Source organism: Mastacembelus armatus, chromosome 7, assembly GCF_900324485.2.
Source record: "Mastacembelus armatus chromosome 7, fMasArm1.2, whole genome shotgun sequence".
NCBI lineage: Eukaryota > Metazoa > Chordata > Actinopteri > Synbranchiformes > Mastacembelidae > Mastacembelus > Mastacembelus armatus.
This window is the reverse complement of record NC_046639.1, coordinates 9,570,497-9,588,408: the sequence shown is the minus strand read 5'-3', so window position 1 is coordinate 9,588,408 and position 17,912 is coordinate 9,570,497. Positions and strand designations below refer to the sequence as shown.

At 37.6% G+C, this 17,912-nt stretch overlaps 1 protein-coding gene across 3 annotated transcripts in view; it reads right to left on the bottom strand.

The window, feature by feature from the left end:
• Positions 1-135: 135 nt before the first annotated feature.
• Positions 136-17,912, bottom strand: part of LOC113145175 (arf-GAP with coiled-coil, ANK repeat and PH domain-containing protein 3-like) — a 61,472-nt gene continuing 43,695 nt past the window's right edge. For 2 of the 3 annotated variants that reach the window (XM_026331603.1, XM_026331606.1), the window contains 15 exons: positions 15,943-16,055; positions 15,206-15,257; positions 14,752-14,852; positions 14,366-14,477; positions 13,946-14,154; positions 12,312-12,381; positions 11,604-11,698; positions 11,310-11,521; positions 9,047-9,136; positions 8,735-8,833; positions 8,390-8,616; positions 7,037-7,146; positions 6,172-6,282; positions 5,998-6,059; positions 136-1,149 (listed from right to left, as the gene is read on the bottom strand). In XM_026331603.1, coding sequence (XP_026187388.1) covers positions 1,043-1,149; positions 5,998-6,059; positions 6,172-6,282; positions 7,037-7,146; positions 8,390-8,616; positions 8,735-8,833; positions 9,047-9,136; positions 11,310-11,521; positions 11,604-11,698; positions 12,312-12,381; positions 13,946-14,154; positions 14,366-14,477; positions 14,752-14,852; positions 15,206-15,257; positions 15,943-16,055 — 1,770 coding nt within the window. In that variant the 3' untranslated portion in view covers positions 136-1,042. The remainder of the gene's footprint in view (positions 1,150-5,997; positions 6,060-6,171; positions 6,283-7,036; positions 7,147-8,389; positions 8,617-8,734; positions 8,834-9,046; positions 9,137-11,309; positions 11,522-11,603; positions 11,699-12,311; positions 12,382-13,945; positions 14,155-14,365; positions 14,478-14,751; positions 14,853-15,205; positions 15,258-15,942; positions 16,056-17,912) is intronic. The other variant, XM_026331605.1, reaches the window with a different exon arrangement.

Below are 17,912 nucleotides of genomic sequence, written 5' to 3'. Positions count from 1 at the left end.
CAATGGTCAAGGCAGAGTAAGTCTGAACTCCTCAATGCTTCATGGTAGGTTTTTATTTATTTACTTGAGTCGCTAATCTCACATTTCAACACCTGAGGGCGCTGGTGCCTCAGCTACAAAGAAGGAGAGTTAATCTCTTGCAAGTATGTAAACACGTTTATTTGCCTCCTTGCGTATCTTTCATCAGTATCCGTGTTCATTCAGATATATTAGCATTTTTGCTTCTCCAGCATGTACACATTAACACAAGCACTGCATTTCAGAGTGATACTGCAAAGTACATTTAAACAAAATTTTACGAAGACTACACCAGCATAGTCACCAGCCAGCAAAATAACACATTCATATCAAATCATTCTGCTCATCAAGAAAATAGCACTGTGACGTCAAGATTGTGGATTAGTATTAACTAATAAATCATATGAGACTTTTTTTTTTTTTAATCCAGAGAGCAGAATTCAAGTTTAAATGTGAAGTATAATGGGAGCAAGTGCATGCATTACACACAGGCAAAATTATAGATGGAATTCAGACATGGATGAGAATGAAACAAAGCAAACAAATGATGATTTATATAAAAACGGGAAATGAAACAAAAGAAGTGCTTGGCATTGTAAGTTTAAGCTATCACTGTATAAAAGCAATGCAATATTACACATCCCATAAGAGGAAAAGGCCAGCAAATCCTCATAGAACAAAATCCTATCAAAATAAAAGTTTAATCTAGGACAAGCATGAGACTCTTGCAGATAGAAGCTATCTTAAACACGGAATGAACAAAAAACACATTACAAGTATGACATTTCTTCACATTAATGCACTGTAAAGACTAGATTGTGTACATTTCTGTACAGAATAAACAGACACACAATAATATTGGAGTTTGACGTTTTTAAACTGTATTTTAAAATGCATTAAGCAGTATTTTCTATGTGCTAATAGTATCGGGTTTCTTCTTAGGATCACTGTGACTAATATGTGGAAAGTGGGTGTTTGTACTTTTCAAGTATATGATGTTTTTCCTCTCCAGACGCTTGGCGGACTACCTGAAGGAATGGCGGAAGTGCACACTCCTTCGTTTCAGCTTTTCTGGGTTGTGGGATGCCATGTGGGAAAATTCTCGGAAGATGTCAAGGTATGTGGCATCTCCTGATGAAGAAAACAATGGACATTAATGAGAAAAAATATCACACTTGAGCACTTTGCACAAGATCAGGGACCATATTTATCAATGTGCTAAAAGCAAAAGCAGATGTGAAAGATAAAAGTAAAAATCCTTCCCTATTTCTTTTCCTTACAAACTTATAAAAAATATCTTGCTTTTGACTTCTACATTTACAAATGTTTCATGAATCCCTTTTGTTACAAAAAATTGGCAATATAGTCTATGAACATCCAAAACATCTTTTATATGAAAGTCAAGAATACAAGCAAAAGGGAAATAGGGCAGAAAAAGCAGTGGGTAAAAAAAAGCCTCATGAATGGAGGAGCGAAACCAGGCTGAGGCACCATGAAGCTTCCTTCTTTGAACTTTACAAATACTGAGCCTTTACTTTTCTTGTGGCCATGGTGACAGCTGAATCTACAGGCAGCAACAAAAGCAGCTGAACTCTTTTGTGTCCCATGAGAACTCCCAGGCTCAGCTAATTAAAAAGGGGAAGGAGCATTCCTGGTTTTCCCTTTTCATGTGTGTGTGAAAAACAGGGAGAGATCACTGAGTTCAAGCAGTATGAGGAGATATTGTATGTAGGTTTCTTAATGATTCTTTATCTGAACCATTTTAGGGAGGTAAGTAAATACCGTCGGTCAGACCAAAAAGTCATTTAAAGATGGCACTTTTAAATTGAAATATGTTCTAGATGTTTTTAAATACATTATACGGGCCCAACAAATAATAATAATCAGCAGATGAACAAATGATCTAGTTGCGATTTTATAATAAATGGCTTATAATATACTAATGTAATTATGATGTAATTATAATTAGGCAAAGGGCAGTTTTAGTTTTTTTAATGTACATCAATGTTCAACAGTTATAACTCCAGTGGTCAAAAGTGGGTACATTTACTTAACTACTCTACTTACTAGTACACCTTTGAACTACTTTGTGTATTTCAATTTAATGGGTGCATTGCAATTAGCTATAAAATAACTTTTTAAGCATTCAACATGAAGAGGGAAGGTTGTTTATGGACATTTTCTTAGAGTTAACTTATAAGCGTGTCTGGGCCCTTGTGCAACATCACTAACCTTATTTTGCTGCTTCATTACATTTTAAAAGAAAATACAGTATTTTTTAATCCACTGCATTTATCTGTGTGCAATTAAGGTTAGGATATTACATACAAGGCATCAGATCAATTTATAATGTATGAAGCATTTATAGTGATTAAGACAAACACCACTGGCACCAACTGTAACATCTAAAAAATGTAATTAAATTTAAAATATGTAGTCATATGTAATTAAATATCAATATATCTGATAATGATAATGTTATTAACCAATTATTCACTGTTCATACACTATTACAGATACTTCACAGGAGTTACACTGATGATACACTTAATTGACACAAATACCCTGTTTACAACTACAGTATATCATGTAATAAACCATTTGTTATGAATATACTTGTGTTGCTATAAAAATGACAGGGGTTTAAGTAAAGTGTTGATTCCTTTCATACATACTCAAACACATTCATATTCTAGTTAACACAATAAATATGATCTATCATTCTGTGACATCACATATCAGGTCCATAATTAGTGCACATGAAGTTAGACCTTTGTTAATGCTGTTAGATGTAGTAAAAGGCTGTGAAAGAAACATGAAGCAAAGAAGAAGCAAAGGGAGAGGTTAATGTTTGGTCACGTACGTGTTCAATTTATTTTCAGTATCATTTTAGAAGACACTGGAAGGAGTTATTGAAGAAAAACCGAGTCAAAAACAGACTGTAAGTAGCAGTGTTAGTATGCTCAGGTACGGTACATTTAGAGAGACACGTTCTCTTACAACAGGCAAAGAATTTGAACAGAAAACAATCAGAGACAAAAAATACAAGAAAGTTGAGAATTGCATGTTAGAAGCAAGCAAAGCAGGCAACATGTCAGTTTTAGATTATATACACAACAGTCAACTTGAGGCACTGACTGATACGCTGGAGACCCTGTATTGTACAACACAGTCATTGGATGGATTGATGTTCATGATTGTTTGTGTTGACATCATTCTTTTAGTAAAATCTGCTTTTTATGAACATTTGTGAAACACTGTACTAAATTAAAAAGAGCTTGATTAAAAGAACATATGTTTTCAAAATGCGTTGATCCTAAAACTGAAAAGTAAGAAGGGAAAGGAGTAAACAAGTGAAAGCAGCTGCTCTTTCTGTCATTACAATGTGAATTTCAGTGCTAAAGGGCTTCAGCCATGCACAGTCAAATACCAATACGCTGTCCAAAAATGAGTGTTTTTCTTGTTTTGTGTTCCAAAATGGAAAAATATGTGGTCAAATCAATTTAATTAAATATTTTTCAATGATCAGTGGATTCACTAGCAGCTCTCCTGCGGCAGTAGTTCTACTACTAGTAGAACAGTACTATTACCAAGCATTCAGGGCCAAATATTTTGTAAGGACAGACAGATAATTCTCGTGATGCCACTGTACTGCCTGTAGGACAACCATATCAGTTTTAAGACACAGTTGTGTGGCTTTTTATATTTCATAGCAACTGAACATTATCAGTCTAAAGAGCGAACCATGTCAAACATATAAAGAACGCCCAGTCACCTAAAGAAACCCTTGTTAACCCTCTAGAAAACTTTTTCTAGTCTTTGGTTAAATTTAAACCCCTAATTTCCATAACTCTGAAAGACAAACAACGTCTTTGGAAAAATATTTTTCTCTGGGTTAATGTTGCCTCAGTTAACACACACAATGCAGTTGTCAGTTACAAATGAGCTTGTTCAGTGTTTTAAGCCTTGTGTCTAGCATGTTCTTGATCACTGCAATTTACTGTGAGCTACGCAGGGGGTCATTTAAGATGGGTATAAATTGGGTCATTATCCAGTCAATGGAAGACTGAAAGATATGTTCTGTCCATTATCAGTGATTTCTGTCATGAGTACCATTCTATGCACTGCTTGGCAGCAAATACCAATAATATTACATTTAAAATATTCACATATACTGGGATTAAGAAGTAAACAAAAGGAACAGAGCTAAGGAAAACCTCAGAAACAGCCACCCATGCACTAAAAAAAAAAGAACCCTAACACTGGTCTAGACACATCAAATTACCATAAACAAGCACACAAATACTGTATATACAGTAATACATGTTAGTGTGATGTATCAAATTTTCATCTTTCACTGCAGTTTTTATGGCAGAATTATGTCAAATGTTTATATAATATGAAACTGAGTACCAGCTCTCTATCTCATATTAAGAATATAATACTGGCACTACATGTGTGAGCACTCAGTAAAATAAAATCTAACAAAATACATCCAGCTCAAAAATATACCCTCTACGTTGTTGTCAAACATAATACAAAAAATACAGATTATCTGTACTGAAAGAATCATTGCACTGTTGCTCTGGAGTTTCATCATAAATAAAAACAGCGAAAAAAAAAAATTAAAAAATTAAAAGCATCCTAACCTATTTCACAAACACAAATAAAACGAAGGTATGACGAAAGAGCAAAAAAACCCAATTCATGTTACTGTTAGTAAGAAAAAGTGCATGTTTGCTTTTAATTAAACATAAAAGCTTCAATCTCTTAACATAGAAAAATAATTTTATGATCATTTACTCTCAGTCACAATTACTACAGCCTCACCTACTTTCATGACCATCACAGAGTAAAACAAGGTGCTCTACCACATAAATGAGTTCGCATGGACAACAGATTCAGATTCTCAGGTTATTAAAAAAAAAAAAAAAAAAAAAATAGCAAGCACAAAATCAGTTGACTCAGAATCAGGCTGCATCACCCTATAATCATCAATTTGTGCAGTACCACAAATACTATATAGAGCTACAGAGAGGGAGGGCACACTGGTTCCAAAAATGATTTTCCTCATTCTGTACTCCCATTTCATTTTTTTCTTCAAACAATATCCTCGATGTAACTTAACTCTTAGATAATGTAACAATGATCACTGGTTTTAAAAATTTCTCTTTTCACTAAAGAAGGCACCACAGAATTTACCCTGAATTTTGAGAGCTTGTTTTACTTAACTCCATCAACACAAAAAGACCTTTCTAACATAGTTGTTTGTCTTTCTATCAGTTATTTAACTGGCAGAGATTCACACCAGTCTAAGACAAGCCAAGCCAAGTGCTCCAACTGTTCACTATAATACTGACTATGAGTAAAATGAATGAGACTTTTACTTCTGGAACCAGGGGGCAACTGAAACAGCTCCTCCCACTTAGCACTAGAATAACAACCTGATGAAATGAAACCTCTAACTGTTGGGACAAATGAGCTGCAGCAGGTCTTTGGTTCAGAGCACCCTATACACTAATAATTCTGAATAAAGGGAAAAGTTGGTCCCGAATACCTTGCTGATGAATTTTGATTGTTATAGACTGGTGCTGGAAATCTTTAAAAAGTGGCTAACCACTCCCTGGCAGTGATTTCTCAAGACTGCTGTAATTGGGCCAATAAGCACATCACAACACTCACCTATATTGATATTTTGGCAAAAGTCAAATATGACATCATATAAAGGAGGTTGAAAGTGACTTCTTGTGTGACCTGACTCTGGACTAAAGTCATCAGATTGTGGAAACAAGCGTGATTCACATGGCTCCTAGCAGGTGTCTCTCAGTCACATATCTACTGGCAGCACCTGCACTTGTTTTACACAGTAGTTTAACCTGACTGGACCGGATTTCTAGCACTCTGCTATATTGAGGCAGATAAATTCCTGAATGCATTTCCTATACTGTTGTTCAGTGGGGCTGCTGACTGGGTATTGACCTGGCTGTCCAAAGGGGCCCTCCGACTCCCGCATCTCCTCATTCATCCTGGCCAATCGCAGCCTGAAAAACAGGAGGGAAAACAAGAAAACGGCGACAGAACGTTAAAATTGACTAGTAAAAAATGAAACTAAAACTCATGAAAAGTTTGCAGAAGATACATAAATGCACCTACAGTGTGACTATATCTGCATTGGCCTGCTGTACAGCTATGCTTAAAGGATCCTGGCCATCCTCATCCCCATCGTTCTGTGTAGCTCCTCTTTTTAGGAACAAACACACCTGCCTGGAAATACAAAAGAGATCAACTGTAATAATCATGCATCCAACCATTGTCATTGTCATTTCCAAAGCAAGTGACACCAAGAGGTAGTTACAGAGAATAGGTGTCATGCAGTAATGTTTTTTGACAATTCCTAAACTACTCCTACTATTTCTGTCAGGTTTGCTTGTCTTAAGTCAGATTCAACAGTCTCTGAAGTACACACTTCTCTCATTTATGAAGACAAGATTTAATTATCATTATTATATTATATTATATTATTACTCAATATAACTGACACCCAATTAAAACTATCATATCAGGCTCCTGTGTTGCTCTCTGTGTGCTGGCAAGTTTCATTCACAAAAATCTTACTAAAGAGTAAAAAGAAGAATTCCACACTGCATACCTTCAAATCCTGCTGCCAGAAATCAGAAATTAAATACACCAAACTATAACATATGTAGAATTGTCAAAAGTCTTACTGAACACCTGAAATAAACAGAAAATAAAAAAGGTAGGCTACAGCTGCCAACCTAATGTTATGAAAACAGCATGGTAGTATGACATTACTGAAGATAACTAAGAGTTAAACACACAAAAAAAGTATCACTCGTACATGCCACTTAAAAACACATCTGTTCATATGAGCAGGTTGTTGCATGAGGCTCATTGTGCTGGACATACAAAGCATGTTTTATTGAAATTGAAACACTGTGTGTGAAGTAGCTATAAATACAGCCAGGAATAAACATCCACTGTCCCTCTTATGACTCACCCTGTGTGACCCAGATATGTGGCATGATGCAGGGGGCCCCTCCCTCTCGCGTCTCCTTGGTTGACGTCAGCAGCATTCTGGAGCAGAAACTCGCAGGCGATCAACGAACCCTAAAATAAAGCAACACTAGTTAAATTGGGCCTGACAACAAAACACTGCTACTATTTTTGAGAGAAAAACTGTATTTAAAATTGATCTTCACACAGTTCCAGTTACTGTTTGTCAGCAGGGCCATTTCTGGTGGTTTTTGGAGGAGGCTGATCTTTTCATAATTAATACCTTACTGATAATTTTGTTTAATTCAGCTTTAATTGTCTTCGATTCAACTTATCATCACCACATACTACTGTGTCCCTGTTATAAATCTCATTCTGGTTAAATCATGTTCAAGATATACTACTGAATGTAAAAAAAAGTTTATTCATATATTTGTATGTTTCAAACATGATTTTGTTTGAGTATTAATTAAGTTGCAGGTATCACTATCAGACCTTTCACATTTCACTAGATTTTTCTAAAATCTATATTTATATATTTATATTTAAATCTTTTGAAAGAAAACTTAATATAGTATTCAACAATACAAATGACAAACCTTTTGCCATAAAGCTTTTCATAGATGTTTGACTAAGATTTTGGATAATATCTGGCTGTCAGTGTGCATCTGTTGTGGCTGACAGGCCTGGATTTTGACAGACTCTCTTCAACCTCAGCATCAATGAACTACTGACAATTCAGCCATCAGCACTTGATAGGTGTACGACATCACTGTGTGTAACTCTGCAAAATGTCACTGAAACACACAAAAAACTATTTTCTGCATGGAGTCACCCACTGATCCTTCACTTTTCACTTAATACAGTATATACATTTGTCATTCATGACTGCCTAACATGTATGAGAGAGTTAGAGGGTGTACTTTTCATTTTTGAGATAGGTCATATAAAAATGTAAGACATAAGAAAAATATTAACTGAAGAATATTAACTTTGCATTATAATGTTACATTACTAATATAAATCATCCAGATGTTACAGTTTTTATTTCATTTATTTCAGTGCACCAGCACATCCCTTGATCACAGTGTTTTGTACTTGTGCTTCCCTTATGTTGGAGGGCAATGAGATGGATTTAAAAAAAAAAGGTCAAGTCAACACAAAATAAAGCAGCAGAGGTCAAGACTTCCTGACTTCTAATCTCTAGTATCTAGCCTTCTAATTAGCCCCAGAGGTGGCCATAATCTGCAAACTAGGTGGAGTACTCCTTTATTTGTTTCTGTTCTTTTTAAAACATTACCTGAAATGCATAAACATAACATGCTTCCTATTTGATCCTTTCTAGTGACTGACTCACCCCAATCACAGCCTGTATGAGAGGTGTCTTCCCTTCATCCTCATCGTTGACCAAATTGACGTCAGCCCCATGAGCTAGTGCCTCAGCCATGGCTGGCAGGTTGCGGGCCTTCGAGGCTTTGTACAGCAGCGCTCCAGGATGAAGGTCCCTAATGTCCTCCTGGTCTGATGACTCTGGCTCGGCCTCCAGCTCAGCTTCACCACTCGAGTCCTCAGACCCCTCACACTCTGAGAACAGTATAAGGAGATTATATGTATAATAACAACATAAGATACATGCAATATATGTGTTTTTTATATCTGTCATTGTAGGGACCATCTGTTAAACACAGTCTACTGTACTCACCCTCTTCTGTGACGCTGTCCACCATGCTGTCCACCAGGATGTCTGTGCTACCATCTGTGCTGCCTCCCAACCCACTGTCACTGCTCAGGCCTGCCGGACCGGTAGACGCCACAACATGGACACATTAGTTATTCCTGTCTTTTTCAGGCTGAATGACATTGTTTAAAGGCACACACTTATGCGAATCCTCACACAAGTTTCAAGCACGCTATCCACATGCTGTCTGGTTTTAATCTGAGTTAAAATCTATAGTTAAAGGCGTGATATTGCCAGTTTTCAGGAACACAATGTTAATATTAGTGAGCCACTTACTCCGAGGCCCTGATCCTGTATCAAAGTAGGAGAAGAGGGAGTCCAGCTCATCAGGGCAAAACAGGGAGTCTCGTCTGAACTTAGCAGCAGCTGTTAGACAGAAATGAAAGTGACAAATAAGAACACCACATAAAAAAAAGACATAAGGACCATTACAGACAGAGGCCCAGTGTGTGCCTCTCATGTACTGTCCACTGGAATTACACCGTAAAGCACTGTAAAGGACTAGCAAAATATCAGTACTTTATGATGTAAGAAAACTGTGGAAATAACGTGAAGGTATACCATTCCACGACCACCATGAGTAACATATAAATCATCTATATACAGTGGGTACGGAAAGTATTCAGACCCCTTTAAATTTTTCACTCTTTGTGTCATTGCAGCCATTTGCCAAAATCAAAAAAGTTCATTTTATTTCTCATTAATGTACACTCAGCACCCCATCTTGACAGAAAAAAACAGAAATGTAGAAATTTTTGCAAATTTATTAAAAAAGAAAAACTGAAATATCACATGGTCATAAGTATTCAGACCCTGTGCTCAGTATTGAGTAGAAGCACCCTTTTGAGCTAGTACAGCCATGAGTCTTCTTGGGAATGATGCAACAAGTTTTTCACACCTGGATTTGGGGATCCTCTGCCATTCTTCCTTGCAGATCCTCTCCAGTTCTGTCAGGTTGGATGGTGAACGTTGGTGGACAGCCATTTTCAGGTCTCTCCAGAGATGTTCAACTGGGTTTAGGTCAGAGCTCTGGCTGGGCCAGTCAAGAACGGTCACAGAGTTGTTCCGAAGCCACTGCTTTGTTATTTTAGCTGTGTGCTTAGGGTCATTGTCCTGTTGAAAGGTGAACCTTCAGCCCAGTCTGAGGTCCTGAGCACTCTGGAAGAGGTTTTCTTCCAGGATATCTCTGTACTTGGCCGCATTCATCTTTCCTTCAATTGCAACCAGTCGTCCTGTCCCTGCAGCTGAAAAACACCCCCACAACATGATGCTCCCACCACCATGTTTCACTGTAGGGATTGTATTGGGCAGGTGATGAGCAGTGCCTGGTTTTCTCCACACATACCGCTTAGAATTAACACCAAAAAGTTCAATCTTGGTCTCATCAGACCAGAGAATCTTATTTCTCATAGTCTGGGAGTCCTTCATGTGGTTTTTGGCAAACTCTATGCGGGCTTTCATGTGTCTTGCACTGAGGAGAGGCTTCCGTCGGGCCACTCTGCCATAAAGCCCCGACTGGTGGAGGGCTGCAGTGATAGTTGACTTTGTGGAACTTTCTCCCATCTCCCTACTGCATCTCTGGAGCTCAGCCACAGTGATCTTTGGGTTCTTCTTTACCTCTCTCACCAAGGCTCTTCTCCCACGACTGCTCAGTTTGGCTGGACGGCCAGGTCTAGGAAGAGTTCTGGTCGTCCCAAACTTTTTCCATTTGAGGATTATGGAGGCCACTGTGCTCTTAGGAACCTTGAGTGCTGCAGAAATTCTTTTGTAACCTTGGCCAGATCTGTGCCTTGCCACAATTCTGTCTCTGAGCTCCTTGGGCAGTTCCTTCGACCTCATGATTCTCATTTGCTCTGACATGCACTGTGAGCTGTAAGGTCTTATATGGACAGGTGTGTGCCTTTCCTAATCAAGTCCAATCAGTTTAATTAAACACAGCTGGACTCCAATGAAGGAGCAGAACCATCTCAAGGAGGATCAGAAGAAATGGACAGCATGTGAGTTAAATATGAGTGTCACTGCACACTGGGTCTGAATACTTATGACCATGTGATATTTCAGTTTTTCTTTTTTAATAAATTTGCAAAAATTTCTACATTTCTGGTTTTTTCTGTCAAGATGGGGTGCTGAGTGTACATTAATGAGAAATAAAATGAACTTTTTTGATTTTGGCAAATGGCTGCAATGACACAAAGAGTGAAAAATTTAAAGGGGTCTGAATACTTTCCGTACCCACTGTATTTAGGAAAAGAAAGTGCCACATTGTACATATAGAAAATCCAGACAGGGATCCGTTAAAAGCTAAAAGCCTTTTAAATCTACATAGGGACCAGGTCTCCTTTCACAGAGGCAGCCATGTTGCACCACAATATTTCTACCAGAATGGACAAACCAAACACTGGCTCTAGACAGGGAATTGTCTTCTGATTTAAAAGTGACCGCCACTGTACCAAAACTGGGGGGTGGGGTTGCATTCTACAATTTCACCATTAGTTGTCACTAAATCTTTCACATTTTACACATTGCATATTTGAAGTACCTGAAGATAGGGTGGAAGTTCTCCCAGGCTCTTGTCTGTATCTTCGCCGTGTTTTGGATACCATGGTGGCACTGTTGTGTCTCCGACACTTCTTTGCACTCCACTGCCGCTGCAACTTTCTCTCTCCATTGATGAGGATCTCTGTGGAGCCTAGCTTTTTCAGGAATTTCTTCTCTACATATTTTGCCTTAATCCAAGCCTCTTTCTCTTGCCTGCAGGAAAACAAAACATAGTGATCAAAAGTTCAATAAAGAACATATTTCTACAGTTTAGCTGTATTTCATAAATTCCTACCTTGAACTGGATGGTAGTGGTTTCTTTAAACCTTGTTCTTGGTATGAGCCTTCATAGATGTGGTTGATGACACTGTTTCCAAGCTCACACATTAACTATATTGAAAGAAAAGAGGCATGATATTAATGTTCTCCACTGACTTTTATTTAAGGTCCAGTTGGGCATCGTCTTTTTAAATGAGATCAATACCATTGAGACCAGAATATCTCTATAATGAAGTGCAGACATATAGTTTATATGTTATATTATTATTTATGTACAATGAAAATAATGAACCAAGGACTAGACCTATGTGGCATCAGTGTAGATGATGAAGAGGGCATGATTCTGCACCATCAGCAACAACACTCTAGGTTTCAAAATAAGTAGGAAACCAATTAACAGTGGTATAAGAATGTAATTTGTTAAGGGAGATTTTGTGATTAACTTTATTAAATTCTTTTGGGAGGTCAATAAAGAAAACAGCACCGAATTGTTTTTTTAATGTAGAGTAGAAATCATGCTGCACATAATAAAGTTAACCCAGAATTTTCAATTCAGTTCAATTCAATTTTATTTGTATAGTGCCAAATCACACTACTATCATCTCAAGGCACTTAAAAAAATTTTATTAACAGAAATGAAAGCTTAGATATTGGTTATTCTCAAAATATCAAAAATAAAGCACTAACAACTTATTCACCATGACACTGGTGAGGAAAACTGTACCTTTAATAATTCTGGTTCCCATGAGTCCAGTGTGAGTGAGCGAACCTTTGAACAGTGAACTCCAAGACTCCTACAACAAAAACATATTTCAGGTCAAAATGTACCTTTTATGTTCTGTGGTCCAACAGCTCACTGGCAACACACTGCACCCTATAAATGTAAACAGAAGTAATTTATATTCTTCAAATGAGGAAAGAAGTAGGTTTACAGATAAGTCAGGCAGTATGGTGTTGTGAAGTGGCCTGGTCAAATAGCTACAAGGATCTAAAATCACAGCAGTGTTATCCCAAGAGAAATGAGAGAAGCCACTCCTAATGTCATGCAAATCACTAAGTTCCTCCGATTAAGCTGTCTGATATCCTAGCAACGGTGGCACATTAGACAAAAAATGATAGTGTTTTTCCCCTGCATTTATCCTGCATTGTAACAACAAGCCATGTCTCATGTCGTGATCTAACTGTGAGAAGACGAGCCCAAAGAGGAGGCATCAGTATTCCAAAGTGGGTGCACATATGGGTAGGGTTTGTAATTACATAAGCAATGATAATTGCAACTTTAAAAGTCTGCACAACTCCAGAGGGACATTCTTTTTTTGAAAACTACTGAATGACGCAACAGTGTGATGCAACAGAACATGAGCATAGTGCACTGATGTGGGTAATGGGAGAATGTGTTTCTATGTGGCAGGATGCCTTCATTCAATAACATTACATCATTTCCCCAGGCTCTAACAATGAACAGGACTATTCAAAAACTTCTTCACTATGTATAACTCTGCAGCCGCTCCTAATCACTTCCCCTCACTTCCCTGCCTCAATGAAAACTCTCAGCCAAAGCCACAATGATCCAATAAACAATGCACTGCACTTTAATTCATTCAGCAGTGTGTGTGGCACAATGTGCTGAGTGCCTTTAGCAGGACAAGGTAAGACACAGAAAGCTGTCACCACTTCCTGTTCTCAGAGCCAGCAAGCACACAGCACACGCAGTGGGGGAAGAAGTAATCAGATCCTTTATCTGCACTCAAAACTTATTTTAATTAATTTTACTTGCAAATTTTAACTTTACATATGCAGTGTTCCTGCCCACTAGCCATACCCTGTTGTATAAAAATGATGTGTTCTTAGCAACATGTACATAAAATATAAAACATAAAAATAATTCTTCTGCAGTACAAACTCTTTCAGAGATTAACACATTATATATTGTATTACTATCACCATGCATTAACATTTTAGCAGTATTTTAATGCTATCTGATTAAGTGGAGCTGATGTTATCTATTCTGGAAGATGGTCACTTTATATTTTTTAATATATGTTTTTATAAAATACAATCTTTACTATTTCATTACTTATTTACTTAATGAGCACACAAAAATCAAGCTTTGTTCCTTGTATGTGAACAGTTCTGCCAATTTTGTTAGATGAGATAGATTTTTTTACAAATGAGAAAAAGTAGCAATATGAAGTAGCAGAATATGAGCTACCTAAGTAAAGTATAAATACTGCCAAATAAGTGCTGCATTTGAGTTAATAAAAAAGGTCAAAATTTAAATTGGATTTTTTTTCAATAATCATAAAAATAAACTATAAACAAAACTATAAATTTTTTTTTTTTTTTTCTGAACTCTACCTATGGATGCCGGAGCACTCAATACACAGCAGGATGCCCAGGTTAATGGAGGCCCAGCGAGGGTCGGCCTGGCCGCAGTCACAGCAGTGCTCGTTTCCTGGCAGACACTGGATCCGCTGCAGAATGGTTTCCCCTCGGGTGCTGCGTTCCCGTGGTTCACTGGCCGAATCGATGCTGCTGGTGGATGGGGAGGCTGTTCTGTCCAGATGCTAAATATAAATACACAACAAACACCCATTAGTATCACAAAATGCCACATCAATATGCATGTTGTGTTTTGGACTAATATGCAGTTGGGGTTGATCCTACTATTCTGTTATAGTGGGAATTAAGGACTCAATTAACATACAAACTTCTCTTCCAACTCTTAATAAAGCAAATCAGTAAGTAATTGGTTTATGGCCAAGAATCATGACTTACCTCTCTATAGTAGGTATCTGGGCTCTCTCTGTAAGCTGAGGCAATGCTAGCTTGAACTGCCTGAATCCATGCTTGCCTTAGCTTCTCAGACTCTGCCTGAAGCATACAGCTCCTGTAAAACATATCACAGCAGTACTGTATGACCAAGTCATTATGCACATTACAATAAAACTATGTATTCTATTCTAGTAGTGATATGATGATTTACTAAAGCACAACTGTGTTTAAAATCCCTCCCTTATCGACTGAACATTATTTCTTTTTATGTTACATTGTGGAATTGTTTAAACCCACACATTCAGACACCACTGTACAGTGGCAGACACTACAGTGTGAGTAGTGAGTGATCCTGAACACAGTCCATGAGCAGTGACGGTGTGTCTTACTTGAAGGGAGAGACAACCTCAAAGCAGAACCTCCTCTCGATGTCCTCATATGGTTTAACAGAGCACAGCCGGAGGTCATCCACCACCACTGTCAGAGAATCCTGCTAACACACATACCACTTCTCATTTCTCTCCTTATCAACAGCCCCAGCACACACAAATAACCAACTCCATGATTAGACAGTCAGAGCCTTAGAGTCCCTGAGCATTAGAAATATATACACAGAGAATTAAACATGAGCTGAGAATCAAACAGACCTCTGCTCTGTGTCAGCTCCAGACTGAATACTCAGATATCAGCAGAGATATTTTATCTCACAGACACAATGTGAGTGATGATGGATTTGAGTGAGGATCACCATAAAAACATTCAACATTCATCCATTAAAGTCACACTTAACCTCTTAGTCTGCTTTACCCCAGAGAAGGCTGATAGGTGCGTATGTGGACTTGCCTTGAGCTTCTTCTGATAGACCAGCTGACTGTTCTGTATGGAAAACCACCGCCTAGAGAGAGAGAGAGGGATTTAAATAAAACATATTTTAGATGGATATTCCTTAGATGCTCCAGGGTTAGAGTGAACCACAATAAGAAGGACTGAGGACAGGTAAAAGCACAGGGTCAAATGAGTTTTCCTCCTGGCAACAGAATATTCTGAAAAGATGAATGGAACAGGCTGACAAAACCGTGATTACATGAGGACAAAGCAGTAATCATTTGGTAACAGTACAGTAGACATTTTATTGCTTTAATGCATTGCATTGCTTTAGATTCCTTAACTGATTTGATTTGATAACACTTTATTAATCCATCGTTAGAGAAATTGAGTTGTTACATCAGTAAGAGTCAACATTACAATAAAATTAAGTATGGAAATCACAATATAACAATAGTAATAATAATAAAATTTATTATATAATATTACTACTATATTCTAATGGTTTAACACAATATTTAATGTTATTATCAAATTGTCACTAACAATATCTACAAAAATATATAATGCCTTTACATACTGTACTTCTCTAATATACAGTATAGTTGACACAGCATGGCTGCCAGGGTTGCACAACATAATCTTCTTACACATAAATTTCTGTAATTCACTTATTATGTATAAAGTATTGTAATGGATATACAGTACTGCATCTTTAATTAATATTACAGTAGAGATTTGTCCATGTTCATTACCTGTTCCACGTCTTAAACGCATTGCTGGACCTCTTGAACAGGTATCCCTCCATCACCACACCATTAGGAGCATCCACGTTGAACTCCACCTTTGAATCATCATATGAAAAGTCCTAAAAGAGATGAGAAAGAGACACAGGTACCAAAAACTGAACCCTGTAATATAAAAGATTAACAGACCTGCAGGGTGTTGGCAGGATGTTGATTAAACCTTGAAATGGTCAAACAGGAAATGAAACACCTTTTCTGTAGTGAAGGGTGCATACATGCTGCTGCTGGAATACTAGTAGCATTCCTTGTGAACAGTCCTGTACATACAGTTCATAAACCAACCAAACCCTCATACAATCTGTGATCATGTGGAAATGGTCACATCTGAGTCCATGTATACATAGGAGTTGGATGCCATCTCTCTGTGCGTCACACGGGGGCATGTCATAACTCAACAGATGAATGTTTGAATGTTACTAACCTTGTGCTCTCTCTCTCCCCTAGTTTGTGCTCTCTCCCTCCCTCTCTCTCTCTCTCTCTCTCTCTGTACCTTCTGCAGGTGTCCCTGGTCCTGGAGCTGTTTATCGCTGATGTGCAGTTACTGGCCCCACCAACTTGCAGTGTCTATTTGTTGTTTATTGTTGCTGTTCTTTTCTCTCTGCTCTATCCACTCACCCCAACCGGTTGAGGCAGATGGCCGCCCAAACTGAGCCCGGTTCTGCTGGAGGTTTTTTTCTTCCGTTAAAGGGAGTTTTTCCTCTCCACTGTCGCCAAGTGCTTGCTCATAAGGGAATTGTTGGGTTTTTAGTTTTAGTTTTTGTAAAGTGCCTTGAGATGATTTGTATTGTGATTTGGCGCTATACAAATAAAATTGAATTGAATTGAATTGAATTGAACAGATGTGAATGCGACACAAAGTATGACATAAATGGAGTGTGATTTATGTGAAACTAGCCTCTAACCTTTTAATGATTTATAGCATCTAGCATTTTAATACAACAACAGAAAGCAGTATGCAGTTAGACAGGGCTTAGGGCGGAGTCATTTCTAAATTTAAAGGCCATAAGAAGCTCAAAATCATAATTTATTAAAGTATTTAAACATTTATTTGAATAAAGAGAAATATGACACAGTGTGTCCTAAGACATCATTTTAAATACAATCTAACATGCAGTAAGAATGGAATATTAACTTATCCACAATGAATTTCGATTTGGCATGCATGTAATCCAGATTAAAGACCAAATCCACCCAGTCACTTTAGCCTTTATGCTTAAAATAAAGACATGCACAAGCCACTAAATTAGTATGTGTACTCACAGCAGCTTCCAGCACACCATTAACTACTTATCGCATGCTTGAATAAAAGAACCTATTGATCTCCACCACTGTAACTTGTATACCTATGAAATAAAGCCTTGATTCTCAGTCAGCAATCAGTTTTTTTAGAGACAACTTATTTTTTGTTATTATCCTTCATCAGGCATCAAATTTTAAATGTGAAACAACACATCTTCATACTAAAGCCACTGACTGTAACAAAAAGGAAATCCAAATCTGGGCCAAATCACAAACATCTGTGGCAAAAAATGGTTTTCTGTTGATCAACTAATTCACTCATGGACAAATCATTTTAAAATATTCCACATGATTGCAATTTTCAACACGCCTGTCCATAACTGTGCATTAGAAAATAGTAATTTCAACATGTGTACATACATTAAACATCACCTCATCACAGCACTAGGCTATGCTTAGGATGATAGGAAAAAAGAATATCAGTGTATATGTTGTATGGTAGAAAGCCATCAACTGTGACATTCCCAGATTGTTACAAACAACTGTTAAAGCTACAAAAATGATGTGGGAACTACAGCAGCAAACAGCTAATGTAATGCAACTCAACCCACCAAACTTTGGTCCCAGTGGCAAAAGATCTTCATTTTCAGACGTTTAGTGCGCTCCAGCAACATTGAAAA